General features: G+C 46.9%; 1 protein-coding gene across 2 annotated transcripts in view; it reads left to right on the forward strand.

Moving 5' to 3' along the window:
- The window catches only part of LOC111160224 (timeless circadian clock), a 28,530-nt gene extending 3,608 nt beyond the window's left edge, over positions 1-24,922 (forward strand). Inside the window, exons 2-29 of one of the 2 annotated variants that reach the window (XM_022523134.1) lie at positions 10,032-10,192; positions 10,333-10,486; positions 10,610-10,724; positions 10,820-10,882; positions 11,376-11,477; positions 11,659-11,814; positions 12,054-12,187; positions 12,386-12,473; positions 13,977-14,153; positions 14,604-14,821; positions 15,279-15,382; positions 15,528-15,697; positions 18,485-18,619; positions 18,718-18,869; positions 19,557-19,654; positions 19,746-19,866; positions 19,981-20,182; positions 20,436-20,581; positions 21,177-21,262; positions 21,351-21,465; positions 21,557-21,639; positions 21,867-22,009; positions 22,180-22,354; positions 22,435-22,503; positions 22,627-22,745; positions 23,713-23,938; positions 24,065-24,169; positions 24,309-24,922. In XM_022523134.1, coding sequence (XP_022378842.1) covers positions 10,096-10,192; positions 10,333-10,486; positions 10,610-10,724; positions 10,820-10,882; positions 11,376-11,477; positions 11,659-11,814; positions 12,054-12,187; positions 12,386-12,473; positions 13,977-14,153; positions 14,604-14,821; positions 15,279-15,382; positions 15,528-15,697; positions 18,485-18,619; positions 18,718-18,869; positions 19,557-19,654; positions 19,746-19,866; positions 19,981-20,182; positions 20,436-20,581; positions 21,177-21,262; positions 21,351-21,465; positions 21,557-21,639; positions 21,867-22,009; positions 22,180-22,354; positions 22,435-22,503; positions 22,627-22,745; positions 23,713-23,938; positions 24,065-24,169; positions 24,309-24,382 — 3,627 coding nt within the window. In that variant the 5' untranslated portion in view covers positions 10,032-10,095 and the 3' untranslated portion in view covers positions 24,383-24,922. Of the gene's footprint in view, positions 1-10,031; positions 10,193-10,332; positions 10,487-10,609; positions 10,725-10,819; positions 10,883-11,375; positions 11,478-11,658; positions 11,815-12,053; positions 12,188-12,385; positions 12,474-13,976; positions 14,154-14,603; positions 14,822-15,278; positions 15,383-15,527; positions 15,698-18,484; positions 18,620-18,717; positions 18,870-19,556; positions 19,655-19,745; positions 19,867-19,980; positions 20,183-20,435; positions 20,582-21,176; positions 21,263-21,350; positions 21,466-21,553; positions 21,640-21,866; positions 22,010-22,179; positions 22,355-22,434; positions 22,504-22,626; positions 22,746-23,712; positions 23,939-24,064; positions 24,170-24,308 lie in introns of both variants that reach the window. The other variant, XM_022523133.1, reaches the window with a different exon arrangement.
- Positions 24,923-25,638: the final 716 nt, after the last annotated feature.

Below are 25,638 nucleotides of genomic sequence, written 5' to 3' on the forward strand. Positions count from 1 at the left end.
CCTGTGTGACCCCAGTGTGATCATTTTGTTTTTCAGCTCAAAAATCTTCAATGACTTCTTGGTTTTTGTTTAAATCCTTGAATTGGTAAACAAAGACAAGATTGTCCCATAAAGTCAGTTCCAAACCCCTTTTCTACTGCTGTCCTTTCAGTTTCAGTTACCCACAGTGGTTCCCTCTTGGCCTTTGCTCTGGTCATTCTCTGCCTAAACTCCCCACCTCCTCTTAGCTGCCTGGACACTGTGGAACCTTAGAAGGCCCCAATCCAGTCACATTTCCTCTGACCAAACCTCCTTGACCACTTTCACCTGAAAAGAGCCCTAGTTTTTCAGAATATTTTTTTCAGTGTCACTTCCTTAGATCTTATCCTGACTTATCTTTTATATTATTCCTTTTCTGTTAGGCGGGTTCTATTTCTGCAACTACATTTCTTAAGTTTCTTTAGCACCTTTTCTCTTTGGAGGCTCATCATAAGCATTTAGTGGCTGATTATAGAGTCCAATAGGCAGAGAGGAAATGAACATTTTGAGAGTTCTACTTTGTGCTCAGCATTCAGTTAAATGCCTGGTATCAATCAGTGCTTCTCAAACTATCTTGGTAAAGGACCAAGTAGGTTCCCCCCCACCCCCGCGAAGCTGTTAAAAATTAGTACTTTTCTTTCTTTCTTCTCCCACCTCCGCCTTTACTGAGTTAGAATTGACATATAAGGGCGCCTGGGTGGCTCAGTTGGTTGAGCGACTGCCTTCGGCTCAGGTCATGATCCTGGAGTCCTGGGATCGAGTCCCACATCGGGCTCCCTGCTCGCCAGAGAGTCTGCTTCTCCCACTGACCTCTCTCCTCTCATGCTCTGTCTCTCTCTCTCTCTCTCTCTCTCTCTCTCAAATAAATGAATAAATAAAATCTTAAAAAAACTAAAATTAAAAAAAATGTTAAAAAAAAAGAATTGACATATAAAATACTTTTCTTTTTTTTTTTTTTTTTTTTAAAGATTTTATTTATTTATTTGACAGAGAGATCACAAGTAGAGAGAGAGAGAGAGAGAGAGAGAGAGGGAAGCAGGCTCCCTGCCGAGCAGAGAGCCCGATGCGGGACTCGATCCCAGGACCCTGAGATCATGACCTGAGCCGAAGGCAGCGGCTTAACCCACTGAGCCACCCAGGCGCCCATAAAATACTTTTCTAAAAACACTTTTGTAAAACACTGGAACTATTTAATTACTAATGATAAACAATTCAAATAGTGCTAAAGTGAAAGACAGATGTTATAAATGTTTCTCCTACCCCAGACATCCGCCCCCCAATTTCCCCAGAGATAATCATTATGAAGTTTCTTATGTATCCATTGAAGGGTTTTAGGTAGGGTGGTTATATGGTCAAATCTGGTAACCATGTTATGAAAAGACTTAACTAAGGCAGGGAAAGAGGTTAGGTTAGGAAGCAGTTGAGTAATCTAATCTAGAGATACTCAGGACCTGAACTAAATTAAATTACTAGAAAAATAACATGGAAAAAAAATACAGAATTATATAGAGTTTTTAAAATTATTAGATTCAAGGGGAGCCTGGGTGGCGCAGTTGGTTGAGCGGCTGACTCTTGGTTTCAGGTTGGGTCATGGTCTCAGGGTCATGGGATCGAGTCCCAAGTTGGGCTCTGTGCTCAGTGCAGTTTGCTTAGGACTCTCCCTCTGCCCATCCCTGCCCAAATAAAGAAATGCAGGGCGCCTGGGTGGCTCAGTGGGTTAAGCCGCTGCCTTCGGCTCAGGTCATGATCTCAGGGTCCTGAGATCGAGTCCCACATCGGGCTCTCTGCTCCGCAGGGAGCCTGCTTCTTCCTCTCTCTCTGCCTGCCTTCTGCCTACTTATGATCTCTGTCTGTCAAATAAATAAATAAAATAAATAAAGAAATGCATCTTTTATTTTATTTATTTATTTGACAGATAGAGATCACAAGTAGGCAGAGAGGCAGGCAGAGAGAGAGAGAGAGGAGGAGGAAGAAACAGGCTCCCTGCCCAGCAGAGAGCCAGATGTGGGGCTCAATCCCAGGACCCTGGAATCATGACCTGAGCCGAAGGCAGAGGCTTTAACCCACTAAGCCACCCAGGAGCCCCAAGAAATGCATCTTTTAAAAAATTATTAGATTCAGGGGCACCTGGGTGGCTCAGTGGGTTAAGCCGCTGCCTTCGGCTCAGGTCATGATCTCAGGGTCCTGGGATCGAGTCCCACATCGGGCTCTCTGCTCGGCGGGGATCCTGCTTCCCTCTCTCTCTCTCTGCCTGCCTCTCTGTCTACTTGTTATCTCTCTCTGTCAAATAAATAAATAAAAATTTAAAAAAAATTATTAGATTCAACAAACATTAACACTTAATGTAAGATGTTCTTTTGTTGTTGTTGTTAAGATTTTATTTATTTATTTGACAGACAGAGATCACAAGCAGGCAGAGAGGCAGGCAGAGAGAGAGGTGGAGAAGCAGGCTCCCCACTGAGCAGAGAACGCAATGCAGGGCTCTATCCCAGGACCCTGAGATCATGACTTGACCTAAGCAGAGACTTAACCCACTGAGCCACCCAGGCGCCCTTGTAAGATGTTCTAAATGCTTACGCTTCATGTCTATACTTGATGCAGACTGACTGTGGACCAGCAGTGGTCTGCATGCCATGCTCTGAAAAGCACTGCTTTCCATGCATGATCGCATTTAAATATCCCTGTTTATCTTCTCGGTAGACTGATAAAGAAACTAAAGTTTAGGTTAAGCCACAAACTCAAGATCACTAATTTAGTACTGGTCAGAACTGGAATCCAAATGCCAAATGTCATTCTGTTCATACTAATGATTCTCAGAGCTGGTTCTTAGAGTTGGTTTGGGGCAGAGTTTTTTGTTTGGCTTTACTTTGTTTTCAAGAAGTGAGTTAATTTTCTATTTTCTTTCTTTTTTTTTTTTCTAAAGATTTTATTTATTTATTTGACAGACAGATCACAAGTAGGCAGAGAGGCAGGCAGAGAGAGAGAGGAAGAAGCAGGCTCCCTGCAGAGCAGAGAGCCTGATGCGGGACTCGATCCCAGGACCCTGAGATCATGACCTGAGCCAAAGGCAGCGGCTTAACCCACTGAGCCACCCAGGCTCCCCTTTTCTATTTTCAATAGTACATGTATTTAATATTTTATCCTTTGCTTTTATTTGGGTCTTGCATTTTGAGGCCTACAAGTATGCAAGTATGTTTCAGAGGAATAGTGCTTCCTCTGAACCACTTGGTACTTAGGTGAGTGGGAAAAGTAACTAACATCCCTTTAAATGTCCAGGTCTGCTGGCTCTAAGGTGTTTGACAAGGTTCCCATCTGTCTCTGATGAACTGTGAAAGTAAAATATAGTTAGTTTTTTCATAAATTCTAGTTTATCAAATTTAATGGACTGTATTTTTCTTAAGATTTTATTTATTTATTTGAGAGAGAGAGAGAGTGAGAGAGACCATAAGAGAGGAGAAGGTCAGAGGGAGAAGCAGACTCTCCGCAGAGCTAGGAGCCAGATGCGAGCCTCCATCCCGGGATTCCTGGATCATGACCTGAGCTGAAGGTAGTTGCTTAACCAGCTGAGCCACCCAGGCACCCAATGGACTGTATTTTATCCTGAGATTTTATTCTTAGTTGTTGTTGTTTTTTTTTTTTTTTTTTTAATGTTTAAATGGAAAATAGGATATATAGTAATTGCATGGGATTTTCTCATAACAGCTTTATATTGGGATATAATTTACAGACCATAAAATTTACCCGTGCAGAGGGTACAGTTCGCAGAGTTGTAGAACCAATAGCACTAACATTAGAGTGTTTTCATCACCCCCTAAAGAAACTTTGTACCAGCTGTATTCCATCTCTCCTTCTCCCAGGCGCTGGCAACCACTAATCTACTTTGTGTCTCTATGCTTTTGCCTATTCTGGACATTTCATATAAATGGAACATAAAGTATGTAACCTTTCGTGTTTGGCTTCTTTCACTGAAAATAACGTTCTCCAATTTCATCCCTGTTGTACCATGCATCAGCTCTTTGCTTCTTTTTGTTGCCAAATATCTACTGTATACATATGCCACTTCTTGTTTATCCCTGCATTTCACAAAATCTATTCATCTGCTGATGGACATTTTGGGTTCTTCCCCACATTGTGACTAGTATAAATAATGCTGCTATGAACATTCATGTACACGTTTTTGTGTGGACGTACTTTTTATTTCTCTCAGATAAATACCTAAGAGTGGAATTGCTGGGTCTTATGATAACTCTGTGTTTAGCATTTTGAGGAATTGCCTATTTTCCACAGCAGCTGAACCATTTTAGAGTAAGCAATATGTGTGTGTGTAAGTGTCCTTAAGTTACAAAATGTGAAGTATGCAACCTTATGTTAGTCACCCTAAAAAAAAAAAAAAGTTAAAGACTCGACTATGAAATCCAACAGTTCAGAAACCGCTGCATTTCACAAAACAAACAAACAAACAAACAAAAAACCTATCCAAGAGTTTATTGATGGGGGAAAAAAAAGGAATTTTTTCTTTTCTATTGGTTCTTTGGCAAACGAGAATGGATGGTTTTCCCGTTTTGCCTCTGTTGTGAGTGAAAGAGGCAACACGGGAAGAATTGTTTTCAAAGCAGAAAATCCAGGAAGTGTAATAAAATGCTCTTATTTTAGAACAAAGAGAAATTATAGACTTGTGTTTATTCTGCCCAAGCCTGGAAATAGCTCATGTGGTTTCTCCTTTTCCTTCTTTGTAGGAGGAAAGGATTTGGGGGGGTGGGTAACTATAGGAAATCCCACTCTCTCGTCTGCATCAGAATTAAGCTTTTTTTTTTTTTTTTTTTTTTTTTTTAGATTTTATTTATTGGGACACCTGTGTGGCTCAGTTGGTTAAGCATCTGCCTTCAGCTCAGGTCATGATCCCAGGGTCCTGGGATTGAGTCCTGCATCAGGTTCCTTGCTCAGCAAGGAGCCTACTTCTCCCTCTGCCGGTCGCTCCCCCTGCTTGTGCTTGCTCTCTTTCTCTGTCTGACAAATAAATAAAATCTAAAAAAAAGGGGGGGGGTTTTGTTTATTAGAGAGAGCACACGTGAGCACAAGTGGGTTGAATGAGTGGGGCGCAGAGAGAGAGGGAGAATCACAAGCAGACTCCCCACTGAGCAGGGAGCCTGACACACCGCTCAGTCCCAAGACCCCAAGATCATGACTTGACCCAAAATCAAGAGTCAGCCCCTCGCCCCCGAGACGGCCCGTATGTGCCATTTTTTAATATAAACTTTTGAATTTTAGTGTGCAGTTTTTATTTACATGACATATTGTTTATTGAAATTATCAAGTTTTCCTAGCGGTTCCTCAGGGTTAGGATATCTGACTTGTTTCCAAGCCTTCACCATTAAAGATAACTCATCTATAAACATCTTCCTGAAGTGTTCATTCTCTCTGAGCCTGTTTCTTCATCTGTAAAATGGAAATGATTGTATCTATCACTTAGGACTGTTGTGAGGTTCAAAGTGTAATAAAGCTATGAAAACATTTTTATAAACTAAAATGTTCTAGTAAGAGGTATTATTTTTGTTTTCCTCTCTTTTTTGAATTGTTTTCTTGGGTTATAATCTCCAAAATGGGCTCACTGGTTCAGAGGTTATGACCCAGGATAATCCGTTGATTCAAAATTAATTCATTCAGCAAATATGTAACATGCTCACTATAGGCATGTTCTAGGCTTTGAGGGGTACAGCAATAAACAGTAAAATGAAACCTTGTCCTCGGGGAACTTTCCTTTTGTTGGGCTGGTTTATGACTTTTATTTTATTTTTATTTTTTTAATTTAAAAAAAAAATTTTTTAAAGATTTTATTTATTTATTTGACAGACAGAGATCACAAGTAGGCAGAGAGGCAGGCAGAGAGAGAGAGAGAGGAGGAAGCAGGTTCCCTGCCAAGCAGAGAGCCCGATATGAGGCTCGATCCCAGGACCCTGGGATCATGACCTGAGCCGAAGGCAGAGGCTTTAACCCACTGAGCCACCCAGGCGCCCCCTATTTTATTTTATTTTTAAAGATTTTATTTATTTATTTGAGAGAGAGAGAGCATGAGAAGGGAGAAGGTCAGAGGGAGAAGCAGACTCCCCACAGAGTTGGGAGCCCGATGCGGGGGACCCAGTCCCAGGACTCTGGGATTACAACCTGAGCCAAAGGCCGTGCCTTAACCAACTGAGCCACTTGGGTACCCCGTCTTTTATTATATAAATATATAAATCAATGATTCCTAAGTGCCAGTGAGCAGAACAGTACTGGTCTGTAATAACATTTCTATCAGTCTGAAGTCAAATGAGAAAAAGAAGGACAATGTAGGGAGTTTTTCATAAAGACTTGTTTATGTACCTTAAAGGAAAGGGCATAGCTGAGATTATATAATATCTACTTTTTGTGTGTGTGTTAAGCTGTTTTTCTTTTATGAAACACTGGTGTTAATAGATGTTAGTGGGGCTTTTAAAAAGTTTTTTTTTTTTAGGGGACGCCTGGGTGGCTCAGTTGGTTGAGCAGCTGCCTTCGGCTCGGGTCATGATCCCAGCGTCCTGGGATCGAGTCCCACATCGGGCTCCTTGCTCATCAGGGAGCCTGCTTCTCCCTCTGCCTCTGCCTGCCATTCTGTCTGCCTGTGCTCGCTCTCTCTCCCTCTCTCTCTCTGACAAATAAATAAATAAAATCTTTAAAAAAAAAAAAAAAGTTTTTTTTTTTTTTAATATCCCTATCTTTATTATCCTTACCAGTAAAGATGGGTTCTCCAGTTTGGGGGGGGACATACACTGGTACATGAAATCATGAGGCTTGGGAACACTGATTTTTATTTTAACTTCGTATTCATCTGCGTTTACAACGTGCTGTGATATAACTTAACAGGCTTCTCAAAATACAGTAACCATGTAATGGAAGTGGGGTAGGTGTCTGTCAGTTCAGCTCCTCTGGGGAGCAGGAGCTGAGTGGAGTGAGGAGTGCTGTGATAGATCAAGGCGGGAGCAAGTTGGAGGGCAGCAAGAGGCTCAGCCCACAGAGCTGATTGGCCAGTCTTGGCCAAGCCAGGGAGAAACTCAGAAGCAAGGACTGACTGGTAGAGGGGTCCTTGTTGGGCCTGAGGACCCCTGTGCTTATCATTCGCTGAGGGGCTGCCCAGGAAGTGCAGAGCTGGAGTGGATCCTGGAGGTGCTGTCAGCAAGCCACGTTCTTTGCAGCTGAATGATAAGCTCTCTCTTTTTTTTTTTTTTTTTTTTAAGATTTTATTTCTTTGTCAGAGAGAGAGAGAGAGCACGCACAAGCAGGGTGAGTGGCAGGCAAAGGGAGAAGCAGGCTCCCTGTTGAGCAAGGAGCCAGATGTGGGGCTGGATCCCAGAACCCTGGGATCATGACCTGAGCCGAAAGCAGACACTTAGCGACTGAGCCACCCAGGCTTCCTGACAAGCTCTTTCTTGATGAGAAATCTCCGAGTGGGCACCTTCATGGCTGTCACAGCATCCTTTCTGTGACTCTGCCTTGGTGAAGAACAGAGAGGGAGGAAGAGAAGCCAGGACCCTGACCCCACCCTGTGACCCTTATACTGTTCTTTGTGTTAGTTTTTACCCAATGATTCTTTTTTTTTTTTAAGATTTTATCTATTTATTTATCAGAGAGAGAGAGAGAGCACACAAACAGGCAGAATGGCAGGCAGAGGCAGAGAGAGAAGCAGGCTCCCTGCTGAGCAGGGAGCCCAATGTGGGACTCAATCCCAAGACCCTGGGATCATGACCTGAGCCAAAGGCAGCGGCTTAACTGACTGAGGCACCCAGGCGTCCCTATCCAATGATTCTTAAATGAAAGACATTAAGTGCATTCAGAAATCCATAAGCCAACATTTAGTAAAGGAGAATAAGACAATCAGAGTATAAGTGGTCTAGGAGAGGAAGATGAGACCAGACAAAGTGAGTAGTTTCTAGTTAAATGAATGAAGAATGAACTATTTAAGTTTTCTGTCTCTGGATGATTTTCTAATAGCGCGTTTCCACCCAGAATGGCTGAAATGCGTAAGAGAGCCGTTTGATTCCAGTGCTAATGGACAGGCCCAACACTGACAGCTTGCTTCATGACCAGAGAGCTTTCCATTAGGTCATCTGACTCATTTTTCCCTCTGCTTTGCCTGTTGCTCTCTGGTTTTGTCAGAACTGCAAGGGGGGATAAAAACAAACCTGCGGGGGATTAGAACCTGCAGTCCTGGGTCTCTTACATAACCTCTTCCCATCTCAAGTCTGCAAGGACTGCTCCTTTCCCATCTCCTTTCCCCTCCCCTTCTTAGTTCGATAGCCAAGTAACAGGTAGCTGTTACTAGCTCGCTATTTTTGCCTTTCAGGTAGAGTGTTGAAAGCAGACGTCTGAGTACTCTGTTGGGGCCAATTTTACAAATACTGAATCTTTACATCACATTGGTCTACAGTCTACAAAGATATAGGGGAAGGGGAGCTAGGACTGTATGAGGTTATGTCTTAGAGCCTCCCAGACATGGCTTTGTCTCTGTTGTTAGAAGGCTTTATCCTGTCACACCTTTCAGTACCAGAGTGTGATGCTGGCTCTTATTTCAAAGAGGATGTGCTGACTTAGCATCTTTATAGACTGTTCTATTTGTTTTTGTCAGCTCCCTAGGCTGCCACTTAGAGCAGACAGGGAAGTGTGCAGTGTGTGTGTGTGTGTGTGTGTGCACGCGCGTGCATGTGTACGTATGTAAACACACCAGTGACCTATCTGAAAAAGCTGGATGTGTCTCAGGGGAGAATCAGAGATCCCACACACTGCACCTACCGCACTGGAGTCCAGGTCTGAGGAGCTACAGGTCCCATGAGAGAAGGCACTGAACAGAAGTCTCCCTTCAGACTTCTGGTCCTTCAGTGTTTTATAGGCTCACTCTTGCTGGGCTGAGAGTTCAGAAAGTAGATTAGCACTGTGTGTGGGTAGAAGGGTAGCACGTAGCCTAGAGAAGCAGACCAATTACATAAATGCAAGGAGATAACATCAGGCATTAAACCTTAGTCCTTTGGACACTACACATTTACTCTTGGGGAACAGGGGTGGAGTCAGGGGCTAGAGGTAGCTATATGCAACAGGGAAAGGTCTTTTCAGAGGAAGCTGCCAAGGCCTGAGAACAGTGTAGCTGAATATGGTGTACAAGACTGAGGACATTCCCAGTTTTCCACAGGAACAGGTTAGTGAATATAATGTGTGTGCATGTGTCTGCATTATTTGGGTCAGGTTCTGAAACATCCCAAGATTCAGGATCTCCGCCTACTTGATTACCTGATGAGGGTTTAGGGATCTTAATCAAAAGGGACAAGCTTTAGAAAAGGAAGATGGTTCTTCTGAGAACTGGTTTCTGTTTAGTTCTTTTCCACACCTATTCTGTTAGACACTAGCTTCTACTAAGATCCCCAAAATTTAAGAGTAACTTTGGGGAGGATGGTGAAGGAACTTTCTCTCTGCATCCCCAGTGTCTCAGAAGCCTCTGGACTCCTAGGAATGTCAGATCCTAAGTAGAATCATTGTGTTTCTTAGCCCTTGTGGTACACAGAGCTGTGACAGGGTGTGTGGAGGGTCTGTGGTAGGTGGAGGGGCCTTAAAGGAGAGGGAAGCTCATCCCACCCTGCCCCACCCTTCCTCCAGAAGGCTACGGAGCTCTCTGAGGTTGAAAGTGTCAGGGTTGATGCCTTTCTCTGACCATGCCTTCTTTCTATATATTACCTTGACTCTGAAACAGACTGTTTCCATAGTTTTAGATCCAAGTTAGAGTATGGAGCAGATGCTTAATTCTTAGGCTTGGGGTCTCCTTGGTTTTGATGAGGTGGAAGCCTTAGTTTAAGCTTTCCCTGGAACTAGGCATAAGACTTTTGGTACTTTTGACAAAAGGGAAGCATTTGAGGACCTTGTTCAAAATACTATGAGCATTAGGGTCCTCTTCTGTTCCCCTCTCCCTTTCTTGGAGAGGACCCTCCATGTGTTACCTTTCCCTGTCTCTACAGGCCTCCTCCTTGCTGAGTCCTGTCTCCACCTGCCATCTGTCTCTCTCGGCTGCTCCACTGGTGTATGGACTTGTACATGATGAACTGTGAACTTCTAGCCACGTGTAGTGCCCTTGGGTACTTAGAGGGAGACACTTACCACAAGGAACCAGATTGCTTAGGTGAGTACCTTTTTGAGGTAAAAAAACCTGCTTGAATTGCAGAGGTCTGTAGAATTTCTCCAGTTGTGGGTATGGGTAGCCTGGGGGCCGGGATGGAGCTTCTTCCAGGGTTCTTGTAAATGTTTATTCTGTCCCTGAAGAGAGTGTGAAGGATTTGATCCGATACTTGAGGCATGAGGATGACACTCGCGACGTGCGGCGACAGCTGGGGGCAGCCCAGATCCTGCAGAGTGACCTTCTACCCATGCTTACCCAGCACCGCCAGGACAAGCCTCTTTTTGATGCTGTTATCAGGTTGGTTCCCCAGCTTTTTCCATTTTATGATGTGCCAACCTTTGGCGTTTGACCTGATAGATTTCGGCGTTTGACCCCAGTGAGGAAACTGAACAACGTCTCCTTCCTTCATGGTCTCCCCAGGCTGATGGTGAACTTGACACAACCAGCCTTGCTCTGTTTTGGCAGTGTGCCCAAGGAGCCTAGCTTCCGGCGCCATTTTCTGCAGGTGCTAGCTTACTTGCAGGCCTACAAAGAGGTGAGGTTCTCCTTCAGGGCCCCTGGGTCCAAAGTTGGGGGAGGTAGGGAAAGGAAGGGTGGGTACCACTTAAGGTCCATTCCCCTATTTTATAGGCCTTTGCCAGTGAGAAGGCTTTTGGAGTCCTCAGTGAAACTTTGTATAAGCTGCTGCAGCTGGTGAGTGAGGGTCCACTTCCCAGGATCCCAGGGGACTCTTAGTGCCTTGCTCCTCCTCCAGGCAGAGCACCAGGCTGGCTGGTCATTGTCAGGACAGTGGAGTTTGGAGATACGGTCCTAGTCCTTGCAATACATGGTCCCGTCCATTGTCTCTGGCTGCCTCAGGACTGCTTGTACTCTTTTACCCCCCCCTTTTTTTTTTTTTATTTATTTATTTGACACAGAAAGACAGATCATAAGTAGGCAGAGAAACAGGCAGAGAGAGTGGGGGAAGCAGGCTCCCTGCTGAGCAGAGAGCCTGATGCGGGTCTCAAACCCAGGACCCTGAGACCATGACCTGAGTCAAAGGCAGAGGCTTAACCCACTGAGCCACCCAGGCACCCCTCTTTTCTCCCTTAATCCTGGTTCTTCTCTAGGCTTCTGCCCTTTAGCCAGGGTAGATGCTGCCTGCCTTCCACAGGGAGTCTTTGCCTCTAACCATCCATCTGACTAGGGCTGGGAGGAGCGGCAAGAGGAAGATAACTTGCTGATTGAACGGATCCTGCTGCTGGTCAGAAATATTCTCCATGTTCCTACTGACCTCGATCAGGAGAAGGTGAGAGGGTCTTGGGTTGTATGCCTTCTTATGCTTGGTTAAGGTGAGCTGCCCTTTTTTGCTTTTCTGCCCTCTGACAAGTTAGGGGGGGACCCTTGGTCAAGAAATGAGTTGGAGAACCTCAAGGCAGGGCAGTGAAACCAAATGACCTGTCTTCCTCCCCTTATCACTCACTCCCCAGAGAATCGACGATGACGCCAGTGTCCATGACCAGCTTCTCTGGGCAATTCACCTCAGTGGTCTGGATGACCTGCTTCTCTTTCTGGCCAGCTCGCCCGCTGAGCAACAATGGAGCCTGCATGTGCTAGAGATTGTCTCCCTTATGTTTCGTGACCAGGTGAGAACCTGGCATATTTCCCTAGTCCCTTCACCCATGTACTTTCTGCTGTGTAGCCAGACTTCCTCTTGAAACAGTGACTGAATTATCTGGGAGCAGGTGAGTGAGAGCTGATCATGTCTTGAGTATGGGATACCTTCAACAGTTCTATTTCATTCACCTCTTCTGTTCCCAGCAGGACTGAACCTAGAATAAGGAATGACTGTCCTTCTGACTCTTCCTCTCTGTTCTGAATCTAGAACCCTGAACCGCTGGCGGGAGTAGGACAGGGACGCTTAGCGCAGGAGCGGAGCACGGATGTGGCAGAACTGGAGGTGTTACGCCAGCGAGAGATGGCAGAAAAGAAGACTCGAGCCCTTCAGCGAGGCAACAGGTGAGTGACAGGGAGGTGCCCTCCCTCTGTCCCCAGCCCTTCAGTGTGGAAGTCTGAGGGCTTGGGCCAAAGGCTAAGACAGTGATGACCAAATAACATTTTGGAGTCATAATATGCTGTGATATGCTGATGAGAGAGAATGGTGATAAAGCTTCCAGAGAATTGAGGAATCACCCTGGACTATTGTTTTTACTGCAGGCATTCTCGATTTGGGGGCTCCTACATTGTCCAAGGCTTGAAATCCATTGGGGAGAGGGACCTCATCTTTCACAAAGGTCTCCACAACGTGAGTGTGCTCCTCATGTGGGGTGGGAACACTGTGGAGCTGAGGGTCCCTAAGGAAGGTAAGCGAGGGAGCCGCCTGGCTGCCTCCATCGGTGGGGCATGCAGCTCTTGATCTCGGGGCTGTGAGTTCGAGCCCCATGTTGGTGTAGAGATTACTTAAAAATAAAATCATACAAAAGAAATAAAGGTAAGCAAGCATCTCTGGAAGTAAACCGTCTTTGTTCTTGGGCTTAGAAAGTTGGAGACAGGGATGCCTGGGTGGTTCAGTCAGTGAAACGTCTGCCTTTGGCTCAGGTCATGATCTCAGGATCTTGAGATCGAGTGCTTCATTGGGTTCCCTGCTCAGCATGGAGTCTGCTTCTCCCCTTCCCTCTGGCCCTCCTCCCTGCTTGTTCACATGTGCACTCTTTCTCTCTTTCTCTGTCTCCAAAAAAAAAAAGTTTGGGGGGCATCTGGGTGGATCAGTCCGTTAAGTGTCAGGCCATGATCCCAGGGGTCCCGCTTGTCCATTTCCCTCTGCTCCTCCCCCTGCTTGTGCGCGTGTGCTCTTTCTCTCCTCTCTCTTTTTTTAAATTATTTTGTTTTTATTTATTATTTATTTGACAGAGAGAGACACAGTGACAGAGGGAACACAAGCAGGGGGAGTGGAAGAGAGAGAAGCAGGCTTCCCAATGAGCAGGGAGCCCGATGTGGGACTCAATCCCATGAACCTGGGATCATGACCTGAGCCGAAGGCAGACGCTTAACAACTGAGCCATGCAGGCGCCCCTCTCTTTCTCTCAAATAAATAAAATCTTTAAAACAAAGAAAGAAAGGAGGGAGGAAGGAAGGAAAGAGAAAGAAAGAGAGAGAATCTTAAAAAATAAAAAGAAAGTTGGAGACAATCGGAGAAAAAAAAATTTTTTTTTTTAAAGATTTTATTTACTTATTTGACAGAGAGAGATCACAAGTAGGCAGAGAGGCAGGCAGAGAGAGAGGAAGGGATAGCAGGCTTCCTGCTGAGCAGGGAGCCCGATGCGGGGCTCGATCCCAGGACCCTGAGATCATGACCCGAGCCGAAGGCAGCGGCCTAACCCACTGAGCCACCCAGGCGCCCCAGGAGAAAAATTTTTGAGCCTCTGGCATTATTGTCTTTATCTATGTCTTCACTTAGTACCAGAGGGAAAAAACCTTCTAAGAGTTTCTTTCTTTCTTTCTTTCTTTCTTTTTAAACGATTTTATTTATTTATTTGACAGAGGGAGAGACGGCTGGAGAGGAAGCACAAGCAAGGGGAGTGAGAGAGGGAGAAGCAGGCTATCCGCCAAGCAGGGAGCCTGATGTAGGGTTTGGTCCCAGGACCCCGGGACTATGACCGGAGCTGAAGGCAGATACTTAACAACTGAGCCACCCAGGCACCCCTAAGAGTTTCTTCTGAGGAAATTGTAGCACTAGGAATGTGGGAAGAGCTGCAGGGGGAAGGTGGTGGTGGGAAGTAATTCTGACCTCCCCACCCTACACCTCTAGCTCCGAAACTACAGTTCAGATTTGGGAAAGCAGCCCCGAAGGGTGCCTAAACGTCGCCAAGCTGCCCGGGAGCTGTCCATTCAGCGCCGCTCTGCCCTCAATGTGAGACTCTTCCTCAGAGACTTCTGCTCTGAGTTCCTAGAGAACTGTTATAACCGGCTCATGGGCTCAGTGAAGGTGAGAGCCTGGGAAGGGTGGAACAGAGAGGTGATGGGGCCGGTGGTGGGTAAGAAGGGGACCTGGGGAAGAGCCTATGGGAGGCTGATCCCAGAGTGTAGACTAGTAGTCAGGCGGGGTATAGGGTGCCCTTGAGAGATGGTGAGGATGCTGGGAGGGAGTGGGTTATTGGGGCTGTTTTAAAAAGGCTTAGACATGGTGTGGTACATAAACAATGAATTTTGGAACACTGAAAAGAAATTTAAAAAATAAATAAAAATTTTTTTAAAAAGGCTTAGAGAAATTCCCAGAGGAAGAGGAGAGACCTGGAGAGAACAAGAGAGGGCTGGAAATTCCAAATCCTGGAATATTGTTACAGTGGTGTCCAGGGTCTATCCCATCATCCTATAAGATGAGGAGAAAGTTGGAAGCCCTGGAGTCATGACGTGGTCTTTTTTTCCTGGACATCAGGATCACCTGCTGCGGGAGAAGGCTCAGCAGCATGACGAGACCTACTACATGTGGGCCTTGGCTTTCTTCATGGCCTTCAACAGAGCTGCCTCCTTCCGGCCAGGCCTGGTTTCTGAGACCCTCAGTGTCCGTACCTTCCACTTCATTGAGCAGAACCTCACCAACTACTATGAGATGATGCTGACTGACCGCAAGGAAGCTGCCTCCTGGGCACGTCGGTGAGTGGGACAAGAATTGGGGTCAAGGGATGCCTGGGTGGCTCAGTTGGTTGGACGACTGCCTTCGGCTCAGGTCATGATCCCGGAGTCCTGGGATCGAGTCCCGCATCGGACTCCCAGCTCCACGGGGAGTCTGCTTCTCCCTCTGATCTTCTCCTTGCTCATGCTCTCTCTCACTGCCTCTCTCTCAAATAAATAAATAAAATCTTAAAAAAAAAAAAAAAAAAGAATTGGGGTCAAAGTGGGCATCTTGGCCAGGCTAGGAATCAGAGTGCCTGAATTCTGAGTGGTACTTTCCTTGCTGTTTTAGGATTAAGGTGATTAGGCTGGGGAGCAAGAACAGGCTGGGTTACTGTTTTTGATGGAAGTATTTTTTGGAACGGGTAGGAGTGGTACTGTTTCCACGAGCCAGCTTCCTAAATTGTCCTCCATGCTTCCTCTTCACCTCATCTCCCAGGATGCACCTGGCGCTGAAGGCCTATCAGGAACTGCTGGCCACAGTGAATGAGATGGACATGTCCCCAGACGAGGCTGTGAGGGAGAGCAGCCGCATCATCAAGAGTAAGGCCCTGGCCTGGTCTCTAATCCTGGCCTTGCCCATTTCTTGACTATATTCTCATTCTTTCCAGTTCCAGCTTCATCCGTCTCTCTCTTTCTCAAAGTTTCCAGACCAATCCTTCCATTCCTTTCTCTTCCCCATTCCTAGACAACATCTTCTATGTGATGGAGTACCGAGAACTCTTCCTGGCACTCTTCCGAAAGTTTGATGAGAGATGCCAGCCACGTTCTTTCCTTCGTGACCTGGTGGAAACCACTCACCTCTTCCTCAAGATGTTGGAGCGGTTCTGTCGGAGCCGTGGGAACCTGGTTGTGCAGGTACTGGACAGCCCCGGGATGTGGAAAGAGTTACAGGGAGGGGCAGAGAACAGGGATCTCTCCTCATATTTCTGTAACTTGAGCTGACCTGTGAGAACTACTCTGAACTAAGGAGGGCAAGGGATTTGCTGATGTTGCCTCTGTGAGTCTAATACAGTTTCCTGCTTTCATTAAATTAATCTCCAATGTAACGTAAATATCTTAATTCACAGGAAATATTTATGAAACACCTATTATGTGCAAAGCATATAAATTCTGGGGATTCATAATTTTAGAGTTTAGTAATTATGCTGTGATCTTTCCTGGTTATACTTCAGAAGCATTGTAGTGACATGGAAGGAGCCCTAAGTTAAAACTCAGGAGGTCTAGGGGTACCTGGGTGGCTCATTTGGTTGGGTGTCTACCTTCTACTCAGGTCATGATCCCAGGGTCCTGGTTCCTGGGATCGAGGCCAGCATAGGGCTGCCTGCTCAGTGGGGAAGCCTCTCCTCTGCCTACAGTTCCCCCTGCTTGTGCTGTCCCCTGACAACCCATCAAATAAATAAATAAAATCTTAAAAAAAAAAAAAAAAAGCCAGGAGGTCTAGAATCTCATTCTGTATTAGTAACTGTTAGACTAACTCAAGATGCTCATGTCAGTGCCGAGATCCCTAAGATGGTATTATAAGCCTGAAACGAGGGGCACCTGGGTGGCTCAGTGGGTTAAGCCTCTGCCTTCGGCTCAGGTCATGATCTCAGGGTCCTGGGATCGAGCCCCATCAGGATCTCTGCTCAGCGGGAAGCCTGCTTCCCCCTTTCTCTCTCTGCTTGCCTCTCTGCCTATTTGTGATCTCTGTCAAATAAATAAATAAAATCTTTAAAAAAAAAAAAAAAGAAGCCTGAAATGAAATAAAAAATTAAAAGCCTTAGACGAGGGGCGCCTTCCTGGCTTAGTCAGTGGAGCATGTGACTGTTTTTTTTCCTTTTTTTAAAGATTCATTTATTTATTTATTTGACAGAGCACACACATGGGTGAGCACAGGCATGAGGAGTGACAGAGAGAGAGGGAGAACCAGGCTCCCCGCTGAGCAGGGGGGGATATATATATATATAGTGGAATATTATTCAGCTATAAAAAAGAATGAAATCGGGGCACCTGGGTGGCTCAGTTGGTTGAGCAACTGCCTTCGGCTCGGGTCATGATCCTGGAGTCCTGGGATTGAGTCCCACATCGGGCTCCCTGCTTGGCGGGGAGTCTGCTCTTCCTCTGACCTCTCCACTCTCACACACTTTCTCTCAAATAAATAAATAAAATTAAAAAAAAAAAAAAGAATGAAATCACCATTTGCAACAACATGAATGGAGCTAGAGAGTATAATGCTAAGTGAAATAATTCAGCAGAGAAAGACAAATACCACGTGATCTCATATGTGGAATTTAAGAAACAAAACAAATGAGCAAAGGAAAAAAGAGAGAGACTGACAAACCAAGAATCAGACTCTTAACTACAGAAAACAAGCTGATGGTTGCCAGAGAGGAGGTGGGTAGGGGGATGGGGGAAATAAAGGATGAGGATTAAAGAATACACTTACCGTGATTGAAAAAAAAAAAAATGATGAAGTCTAAAACAAGAAGAAAATCTCAATGAATTTGTATCCTGCAGACTCAGGCACTCTGCTTTGTAAAAATCTTCCTGTAATTCTATTTGCTATGGCTTAAAATTTGGTCAGAACTGGACTTAAAAGGGCCAGTAGAACCAGTGAGACCTTGAGAAAAGATTTTTACATTCAGGGCTCTATTGCATTATCAGAAATGCTAGGTGCTATTGTTTTTTTCGTTATTTTTTTCCAAGATTTTATTTATTTGATAGAGAGAGAGATCATAAGTAGGCAGAGAGAGAGGGGGAAGCACACTCCCTGCTGAGCGGAGAGTCCGATGCAGGGCTCGATTCCAGGACCCCGGGATCATGACCTGAGCTGAAGGCAGAGTCTTAACCCACTGAGCCACCCAGGTGCCCTGGTGTTATTGTTTATTGAGTATCTACTGTATGTCAGACACTGTGCTAAGGCTTTCATGTCATCCTTGCAGTCTTGCCAGGACATGTGCACACAGTGGTGAAGCAGCTTGTTCAAGTTCTTGCTAGTGGCTAGTGTCAGTACTTAGGTCCCCATCTGTCAGGCTCCGAAGCTCATGTTCCTAACCTTTGGTGTGTTATGAGTTTCTTGAATAGAGCGTGAACCTCGAGTGCCTCCTAGTCCTTCTATTTGTGCCCCAAACTGGTTCAGAGCTTTGATTTGGGGGAGCAGGGGTGGGGTGTTGACTCATTTTCCTGATTTTCAGGAGAAAAAAATACAGGTTATGTTTCCATAGGGCTTTGCATTTTACAAAGCCTTTTCATATACAATTTCATATCCTTGTAGCAAATCCATTCTGTAAACTTGCTTAAGATATCACTGCTTTCGGGAAATCTCTGACCCCAAGAAATAAGTCAAGTACTATTCCTATGTTTTGCTGTGGCATTTTATGCCCAGCCATACTCTAGGTCTTATCCATACTGTAGTATGCTTTACCTGTCTACACACCTGTCTCCTCCACTGGACTGTGTGCTCCTCAAGGGCAAGGAAATAGACCGCTCACTCTTGCTTCCCTATTGCTTATGAATAGCACACCATGGTCAGTCTGTGACTATCGAATTAATTAATTCAGACCTTGAATGAATGAATGAATGAATGAATGAATGGAGAAGACATTGATGGGAAAACATCTCCTTAGCTTTCCAGCCATCCTAACAACAGTTCTTTCTCCATAGAACAAACGAAAGAAGAGAAAGAAGAAAAAGAAGGTCCTAGATCGGCCTCTGGCATCTGGAGATGTCCCCTCTGGTGCAGGGGAACTAGAGACTATGTGGCTGTCCCTGGCCGAGCAGCTTCAGTGCTGTGCCCAGGTGGGTAGTTGCAGAAACCCTGCCTTTCCCTAGGGTAGTGTGCTGGTAGGCTGTCTGGGTTTCCCTCCTCTGTTCCCATAGCCTTAATCCCACTCTAGGACCCAGAGCTCAGTTTGGAATCCGTGGTTCCCTTTGACGCGGCCTCAGAGGTGCCAGTGGAAGAGCAGCGGGCAGAAGCCATGGTGCGGATCCAAGACTGTCTCCTGGCTGGCCAGGCCCAACAGGCCCTGGCCCTCCTTAGATCTGCCCGGTAAGAGCCCTGCCCCCATATCTTTCTGGATCCAACTCCTGGGCTTTTGGGGGCGGAGGGAGGCTTTCATTGTGGTCCAAGGTTCTTTGTCTTCCAAAGAGAGAAGTCCCATGAGAAGTGCAGGGGCTCTGTGCTGAGCACTGAGTCGTGGGCAATTTCATTTGGCTTATTGGGGGGGGTCTGTTTTTAGTTTTTATTTTATTTTTGAGAAATATCAGAAAGCACAGTTAATTGGGGAGAAAATACAGATAATTCTATTGGCTGAAGGTAATAATCTTTAACATTTTGATGAGTCATCTTTTTCCCCTCTGTGTTATCTATAGACATACACAGTTGCCTTGACAAGAATGAAATATTGTATGTACTGTTTTATAGTATTTTTTTACTTCTCAGTATTATCATGAGCATCGTTTCTCATGAGACATATTGCCATAATTGTTAATGGCAGTGTGAAATGTACATTTGTTTAACTGATTGTGACACATTTACATTGCTTGCGTTTTGTTCTTATGGTGTGGATTGCAGTGTGGCTGATTTCCCTAGAGTCCTTGTTTCATCCTTGAGGTAACAGTTTGCATTCTCTTTCTGGGTGACAGATGAGAGCTGAGTCCAAATTCCTTCACCCACTTCAAATTATAACTCCGACTCCCCCATGACGAAGGGCTTTTTTTTTCCTCTGGGCTTCAGGGAGGTATGGCCAGAAGGAGATGTGTTTGGCTCTCAAGACATTTCCGCAGAGGAAGAGTTCGAGCTGCTGAAACAAATCCTTGGTGCCCCGCTCCCCCGTGAGTCTCCACTTTCTTCACATCCCCTTCCTTCCAGCTCTTCTCCAGAACCAGCGTCACAGAGACCTGATAAGCCTCGCTTTTCCTATAGGGCAGCAGGGGCCAGAGGAACAAGGGGCAGAGGAAGAGGAGGAGGAGGAAGAAGAGGAGGAAGAGCTGCAAGCGGTCCAGGTGTCAGAGAAAGAATTTAATTTCCTGGACTACCTCAAACGGTGTGGGCCGAGCAGACAGAGTTGGGCCCCAGGGTGGAGATCGTAGAGCTGGGAAGAGGGTGAGCGGCATCCCTCTCGTGCTGATGCCCGCTCTGCCTCCCTGTCTCGGTGTAGTTTTGCGAGCTCAGCTGTCGTGCGAGCCTATGTGCTGCTGCTTCGGAGTTACCGACAGAACAGCGCCCACACTAACCACTGCCTAGTCAAGATGCTGCACCGCTTGGCCCATGACCTCAAGATGGAAGCCCTGCTTTTCCAGCTCTCGCTCTTCTGCCTCTTCAACCGACTGCTTAGTGACCCAGCCGCTGGGGCCTACCAAGTGAGGACACCCCAAGCAGTGGGGACCGAGAGGCTTAGGGCAGTTATAGGGTCACAAAGGATAGTCTTCAGGAGAGAAAGGGTGCTGAGAGGTGACAGAACGGTGAGGAGGTAGGCAGACAGATTGAGGGAGACTGGAAGATAGTCTGAGGGAGGAGGGGCAGCTGGGCACAGGTAGAGAGAAAGTACCTAGAAGGTCTGGTTGATGTGTACATTGAGGCCAGAGGTCTCAGAGCAGCCTCCTTCTCCCCCAGGAGCTGGTGACTTTCGCCAAGTACATCCTGGGCAAGTTTTTTGCATTGGCTGCCATCAACCAGAAAGCCTTTGTGGAGCTGCTGTTCTGGAAAAACACAGCTGTGGTTCGAGAGATGGCCGAGGGCTATGGCTCTCTGGATGGCGGGTGAGCTTGAAGATGGAGAAGGATGGGCAATGGTGGGCGACACGGGCATAGAGTGTCAAAGCTGGAGGAGCTCGCAGATCAGCTAGTAGGACTTCCCCTTTCATAGGTGAGAAAACAAGCCCCCAAGTTTTCCCTGAGATCACTCGAGAGGAAATGGGACTGGTCTCCTTTCTACTCTGGTTTCCTTCCTTCACCCGCCTTCATGGGGGGCAGTCAGTTGTCAGTGGGGTTTGGCTCTTTGGAGAGAGTCCCTATATGCCCTGTCCCAAAATGTGCTGGGCAACTATGAGGGTTCGTGGAACTGTTTGCCCTCTTTTCCTGTAGCTCAGCTCCTCTCCTTTTTCCGTAATCCGCTCAGCCCCTGCAGTGTCTGCTTCCACAGGCCCAACTCAGAAAGTCTCTTCATTTGACTCTTGGGTTCATTAAGTGGAAGGACAGTGAAGGAAAGGAAGCACACTGAGACCTCCACTAGCTGGCTTCTCTGAGTTCCCTGCGTTGCCCTTCTTGTTCCTTTTAGAGCTGACCGGAGAGGGCCTTTGGTCTCCTCTTTTGGAGCCAACATCCTACATGCTCACTTTCTCCTTGCCCCATTTAGATCTTCCAGTCGCAGACCCCCTATTTGGAGCCCAGAGGAGGAGGCCCAGCTTCAGGAATTGTACCTTGCTCATAGGGATGTGGAAGGTATGAGTCCTTGAGATCTGAAGATTTCTGCAGTGGGCAGCAGGAGCTCTAGGACCCCCTTTACTGCTTCACTCCCCCTCCCCCTTAGGTCAGGATGTGGTGGACGTCATCTTGGCTCAGCTGAAAACGCATCGAACACGCAAGCAGGTCATCCACCATCTGGTACGGCTGGGACTGGCTGACAGCGTCAAGGACTTCCAGAGGTAGAGGCTCATATGCTCTGGGGGGTATTGAGATAAGGAGTCCTCCGTTTGCTCCTGGGGCCCACTCTTCCACTGACACCTCCTTAAGCAGGAAAGGAACCCATATTGTACTGTGGACGGAAGATCAGGAGCTAGAGCTGCAGCGGCTTTTTGAGGAGTTCCAGGACTCAGATGGTAAGTGATAGGGCGGCTTCCGAGCCTCTGAGATGGGAGCTGAGCTGTCTATGTCTTGCCCTTGCCTCCTAGTCCCGAGGAAGGCTTATCCCATTCCTTCTCTCCCTTTACTCTATTTGTGGTGTCATTTGTGAGTAATTCACTCAGTTTGCCTCTTTCCAAAGGCCTCTGCTCTCCTTCACTACTCCCTTCCCCCTGCTGCTCTAACACGCTTTCCCTCTTTGTAGATGTGCTGGGTCATATCATGAGGAATATCACTGCCAGACGCTCACGGGCCCGGATCGTGGACAAGCTGCTGGCTCTGGGAGTGGTAGCTGAGCGGAGGGAGCTGTATAAGAAACGCCGCAAGAAGTTGGTGCCCTCCAGCTCGGTAACGCTCCTTCCCTGGCTCTGCAGGCCCTCCCCCTCCACCCCCCTCCGCCTGCCCCAAGTGCTCCTCACCAGTTGCTCGCCTGCACAGTTCCTGCCTGAGGTTCCTCTGGCTGGGTGCCCTCAGTTTCCAGATGACTCCGTTCCACCCCCACCCCCACTGAATTTTAGCCTAACGGAGAGGAGTCCTGGAAAGATGTTTGCCAGGAGGATCTGGAAGAAGGAAACCTGCCAGAGGAAGAAAGTGACGAGGGCGAAGAGAAAGAGGAGGACTCAGAAGCAGGGCAAGCCCAGGGTAGCTCAGTCCTTTCAACCGAAGCCCTTGGGCAAAGCCTGTCTCAGGAAGGTGAGCGCTTGGGCTAGAGACGTGTCCCAGTGGAGGGGTTGGCAGCATGAGCCAATGTTAAGTTTCCCTCCTTGCCGTAGGCTTCTCTGCTCCCCTTCTGTGGCTCCAGAACTGTCTGATTCGAGCAGCAGATGATCGAGAAGAGGATGGTGAGCGGATAGAGGATGGTTTTCGGGGCTGAGGGTACTGGAGGCTGCCAGAGACCTGGCCCTGGGGTGGACGACCGGTTCTGGCTTCCGATTCTCACCACATGACCACTGCCCCCGTCCTAGGCTGCTCCCAGGCAGTGCCTTTGGTGCCGCTGACGGAAGAAAATGAGGAAGCGATGGAAAATGAGCAGTTTCAACGGCTATTGCGCAAGCTAGGGGTTCGGCCTCCTGCCTCTGGACAGGTAAAAACACCAGTTCCACTTCCAGCCACGGGGCGTGTTCCTGCTACTATACAGCTCTCTCTCTCTCTCTTCTTTTTTTAAACTGTACATCTCTTCCTCCTTATTGCAGTTGCCATCTCTGACCTCCTTATTGGTCACCTCTGACTGAGGCTCCTGCACAAGGCGTCCTGTTCATGTTTTCTGATCCCCTAGTCCCCTGTTCCACCTTCCATGCTGCCCCCCAAGTTATCTTTCTAAAGTATGGTTTTGATTACATCACTCCCCTGTCCAGAGCACTGGGTGGTTCTGTGCTGTTGGCGGGACACAGTCCACAGCCTCTGGGGGGCATGCTGAGCCTGAGCCTGCCTTCACAGCCTCAAACCCACGCCACCCACACACCTTATTTCACCGTCGTTGTTCTGGACTACTTTCCATACCTCCAAACAGCTGATCACGCCAGCCCCTCCACTGGAGGTCTCCAACCACACGTACAAGGCGACACTCACCTATCACCCATCTTCCGGCTGAACCTCCACTCAGCCTTCAACAGTCAGTTCAGTTGTCCCCTCAGAGAAGCAGTCCCTACCACTCCTTCCCCCACTGAGGTGAAAGTAGGACCTTTGGCAGCTGGGATTTGCTCATTCCCTCGATATAGCCCCAATCCCGTCATGTTACGGTATGTTGGTTCTTTCTTCCACTAGATCGTGGGTTTCTTGAAAGCAGGGATCATATCTGATTCACCTTTAGATCCCTGATATTTGTTCGTTGATTTACTTAACAACTGAATTTACTGGGAACCTTCTGATGTCTCCGGCATTGTGTTAGACTTTGTGCATACATTGGATAAATAAGTGAGAAGTAGAATTGACAACCTTGTGGATCTCCACCAATGTGGGGTCATATTTACTCATGAAAAATGTCAAGATCTGGTGAACTAGAGATTGCTCCTTCCATGTCACTCCCATTTTCAACTTTTTTGCTCCTGTAGGAAACCTTCTGGAGAATTCCAGCTAAGCTGAGTCCTACCCAGCTCCGGAAGATAGCAGCTTCTTTGAGTCAGCCAGAGGAGGAGGGAAAACTTCAGTCAAGACTAGAACCTACTGTCCCTGAAGAGCAAGGCCCTGAAGAGGAACACCAAAAGGAGTACCATGCACAGGCCCTACGGGCCCTCCTGTTAGCCAGAAGAAAGAAAGCCGGCCTGGAGTCCCCAGAGGGTAAGACCATTTACCTGTTGGGTACTAACTGTGGACCAGCCATGTTGACCACGAAGCCTGATAGGGTATTTTGAGAAAATTTGGGGGCCCGGTTCCCTAATTCCAGACCTCTTATGGTCATTTCAGGGGAAGGGCCTGCTGGCGAAAAAGAACAGCTGAAAATGGCACCCAGGAAACGTCAGCTGCTAGACAGTGATGAGGAACAGGAGGAAGGCGAGGGCAGGAGCAAAGGTAGGGTGTCTGAATGGGATCTGCTTTTTCTTCTCACCCCTAGCACTCTTCTCCTCAGTCCTGAAGACCGACACTACCCGCCTTCTTCCCCCTTAACGTATTTAGATACTCTCTCTTCTCACCCCTGTCATTCCCCTAGGCCCAGAGTCAAGAGCTCCAGAAATCCAAAAGAAGAAACGGTTCCAGATTGAGGATGAAGATGAGAGCGACTGAAGAGCCAGAAGCTTCGGGGAAAGGCAGACCATTTTTAAGTCAGAGTTCAGAGAGTCACACAGGACCCAGAAACTTCTCTTACCAGACAGAAGCAGATCTGGGGTTCAGCAAGTTTAGGCAACAGCACTGGACAACTCTGCAGTCACTCCTTGCTTCTCCCAGTTTTAACAGTCTGACTCAGTAGCTCTCCAGAGACTTACTCCTCTTCTTTTAGAGTCCATTTCTTTGGGTTAGCAGTGCCCCTTAGCAAATGGGAGAAGTGAGTAACATATAGAAGGCACCTTGGAACACTTTTGGCTTTCTGCTAGAGGTGGGTCATAACACCAGATGGGGAGCTTTGTGACATGATGGGGGGCAGGGGGTTGCACCAGTTTTAAAAGGCACCAGATGCTCCCATCCTCATTTCTTTTCTGTGATCACCCCCTAGTCACCAGATTGAACCTAATTCCAGCAGTTGAGGTAGGGTTAGGATGCAGTACTCTCTAGATGACGAATGTGTTTGGTATTAAATTAAACGTGTTTAATTAAATTAAAAGTCACCAGCATTGATCTAATGTGCCAATCTAAGTATCCCAGCCTTCCACCTATGTTCTTGGAAGAAGAACTTTTAACTCTTTGGGTTAAAAGAAACCATCACCCATCCCTTTTCTCCTGCCTTCCCTACAGAAGACACGAAAACATTCTCACCTACAGATCCTTTGTCTAGGGTACATCTTCAGTGTGACAAGTGTATCTAGCAGGAAGAAGCAGGAGCCACAAAAAGGAGCAAGAGCCAGTCTGCCAGCTTGGGGCAGAGTAAAGGATAATGTCTGGGCAAGAAAGAGATGGATAAATATTGCAAATGTCATGTCCTTTCCAGTTCTTGGAAACCATCAGCTTTCTGGCTCTGTGTTTCTGGCTAAGGTAGGGTGAAGGAGAGATTCAGGAAATAACCATTCAGATCAGGGAGAGCCCTAGGTAAAGGATGCGTTTGTAGTGCCTTGTTCCTTCAACTTGCTGGGGTTTTTTTTTGTTTTTTCGTTTTCCCTCCCACAGCCTCTAAAGGTAGGGGTGAAGCTACCTCCACGGTAATTGAAGTTTCCAAGGGTTAAGACACTTCCCAGCTAGGACCGGTCTTGGTATATCTTTATGCCAAGCCTTTCCCCACTTCCCAACCAGAGCATTGCTTCTTTTCAGCAGGGCTGTTCCTGCTCCTCTGCTGTGCCTTGCTGTCCCCATTGGCTGTCCTTCCAAGAAATGCCCTGAAAGGGGCCCTG

This window comes from Enhydra lutris, unplaced genomic scaffold (assembly GCF_002288905.1).
Source record: "Enhydra lutris kenyoni isolate GAN:26980312 unplaced genomic scaffold, ASM228890v2 scaffoldscaffold74, whole genome shotgun sequence".
Taxonomy (NCBI): Eukaryota; Metazoa; Chordata; class Mammalia; order Carnivora; family Mustelidae; genus Enhydra; species Enhydra lutris.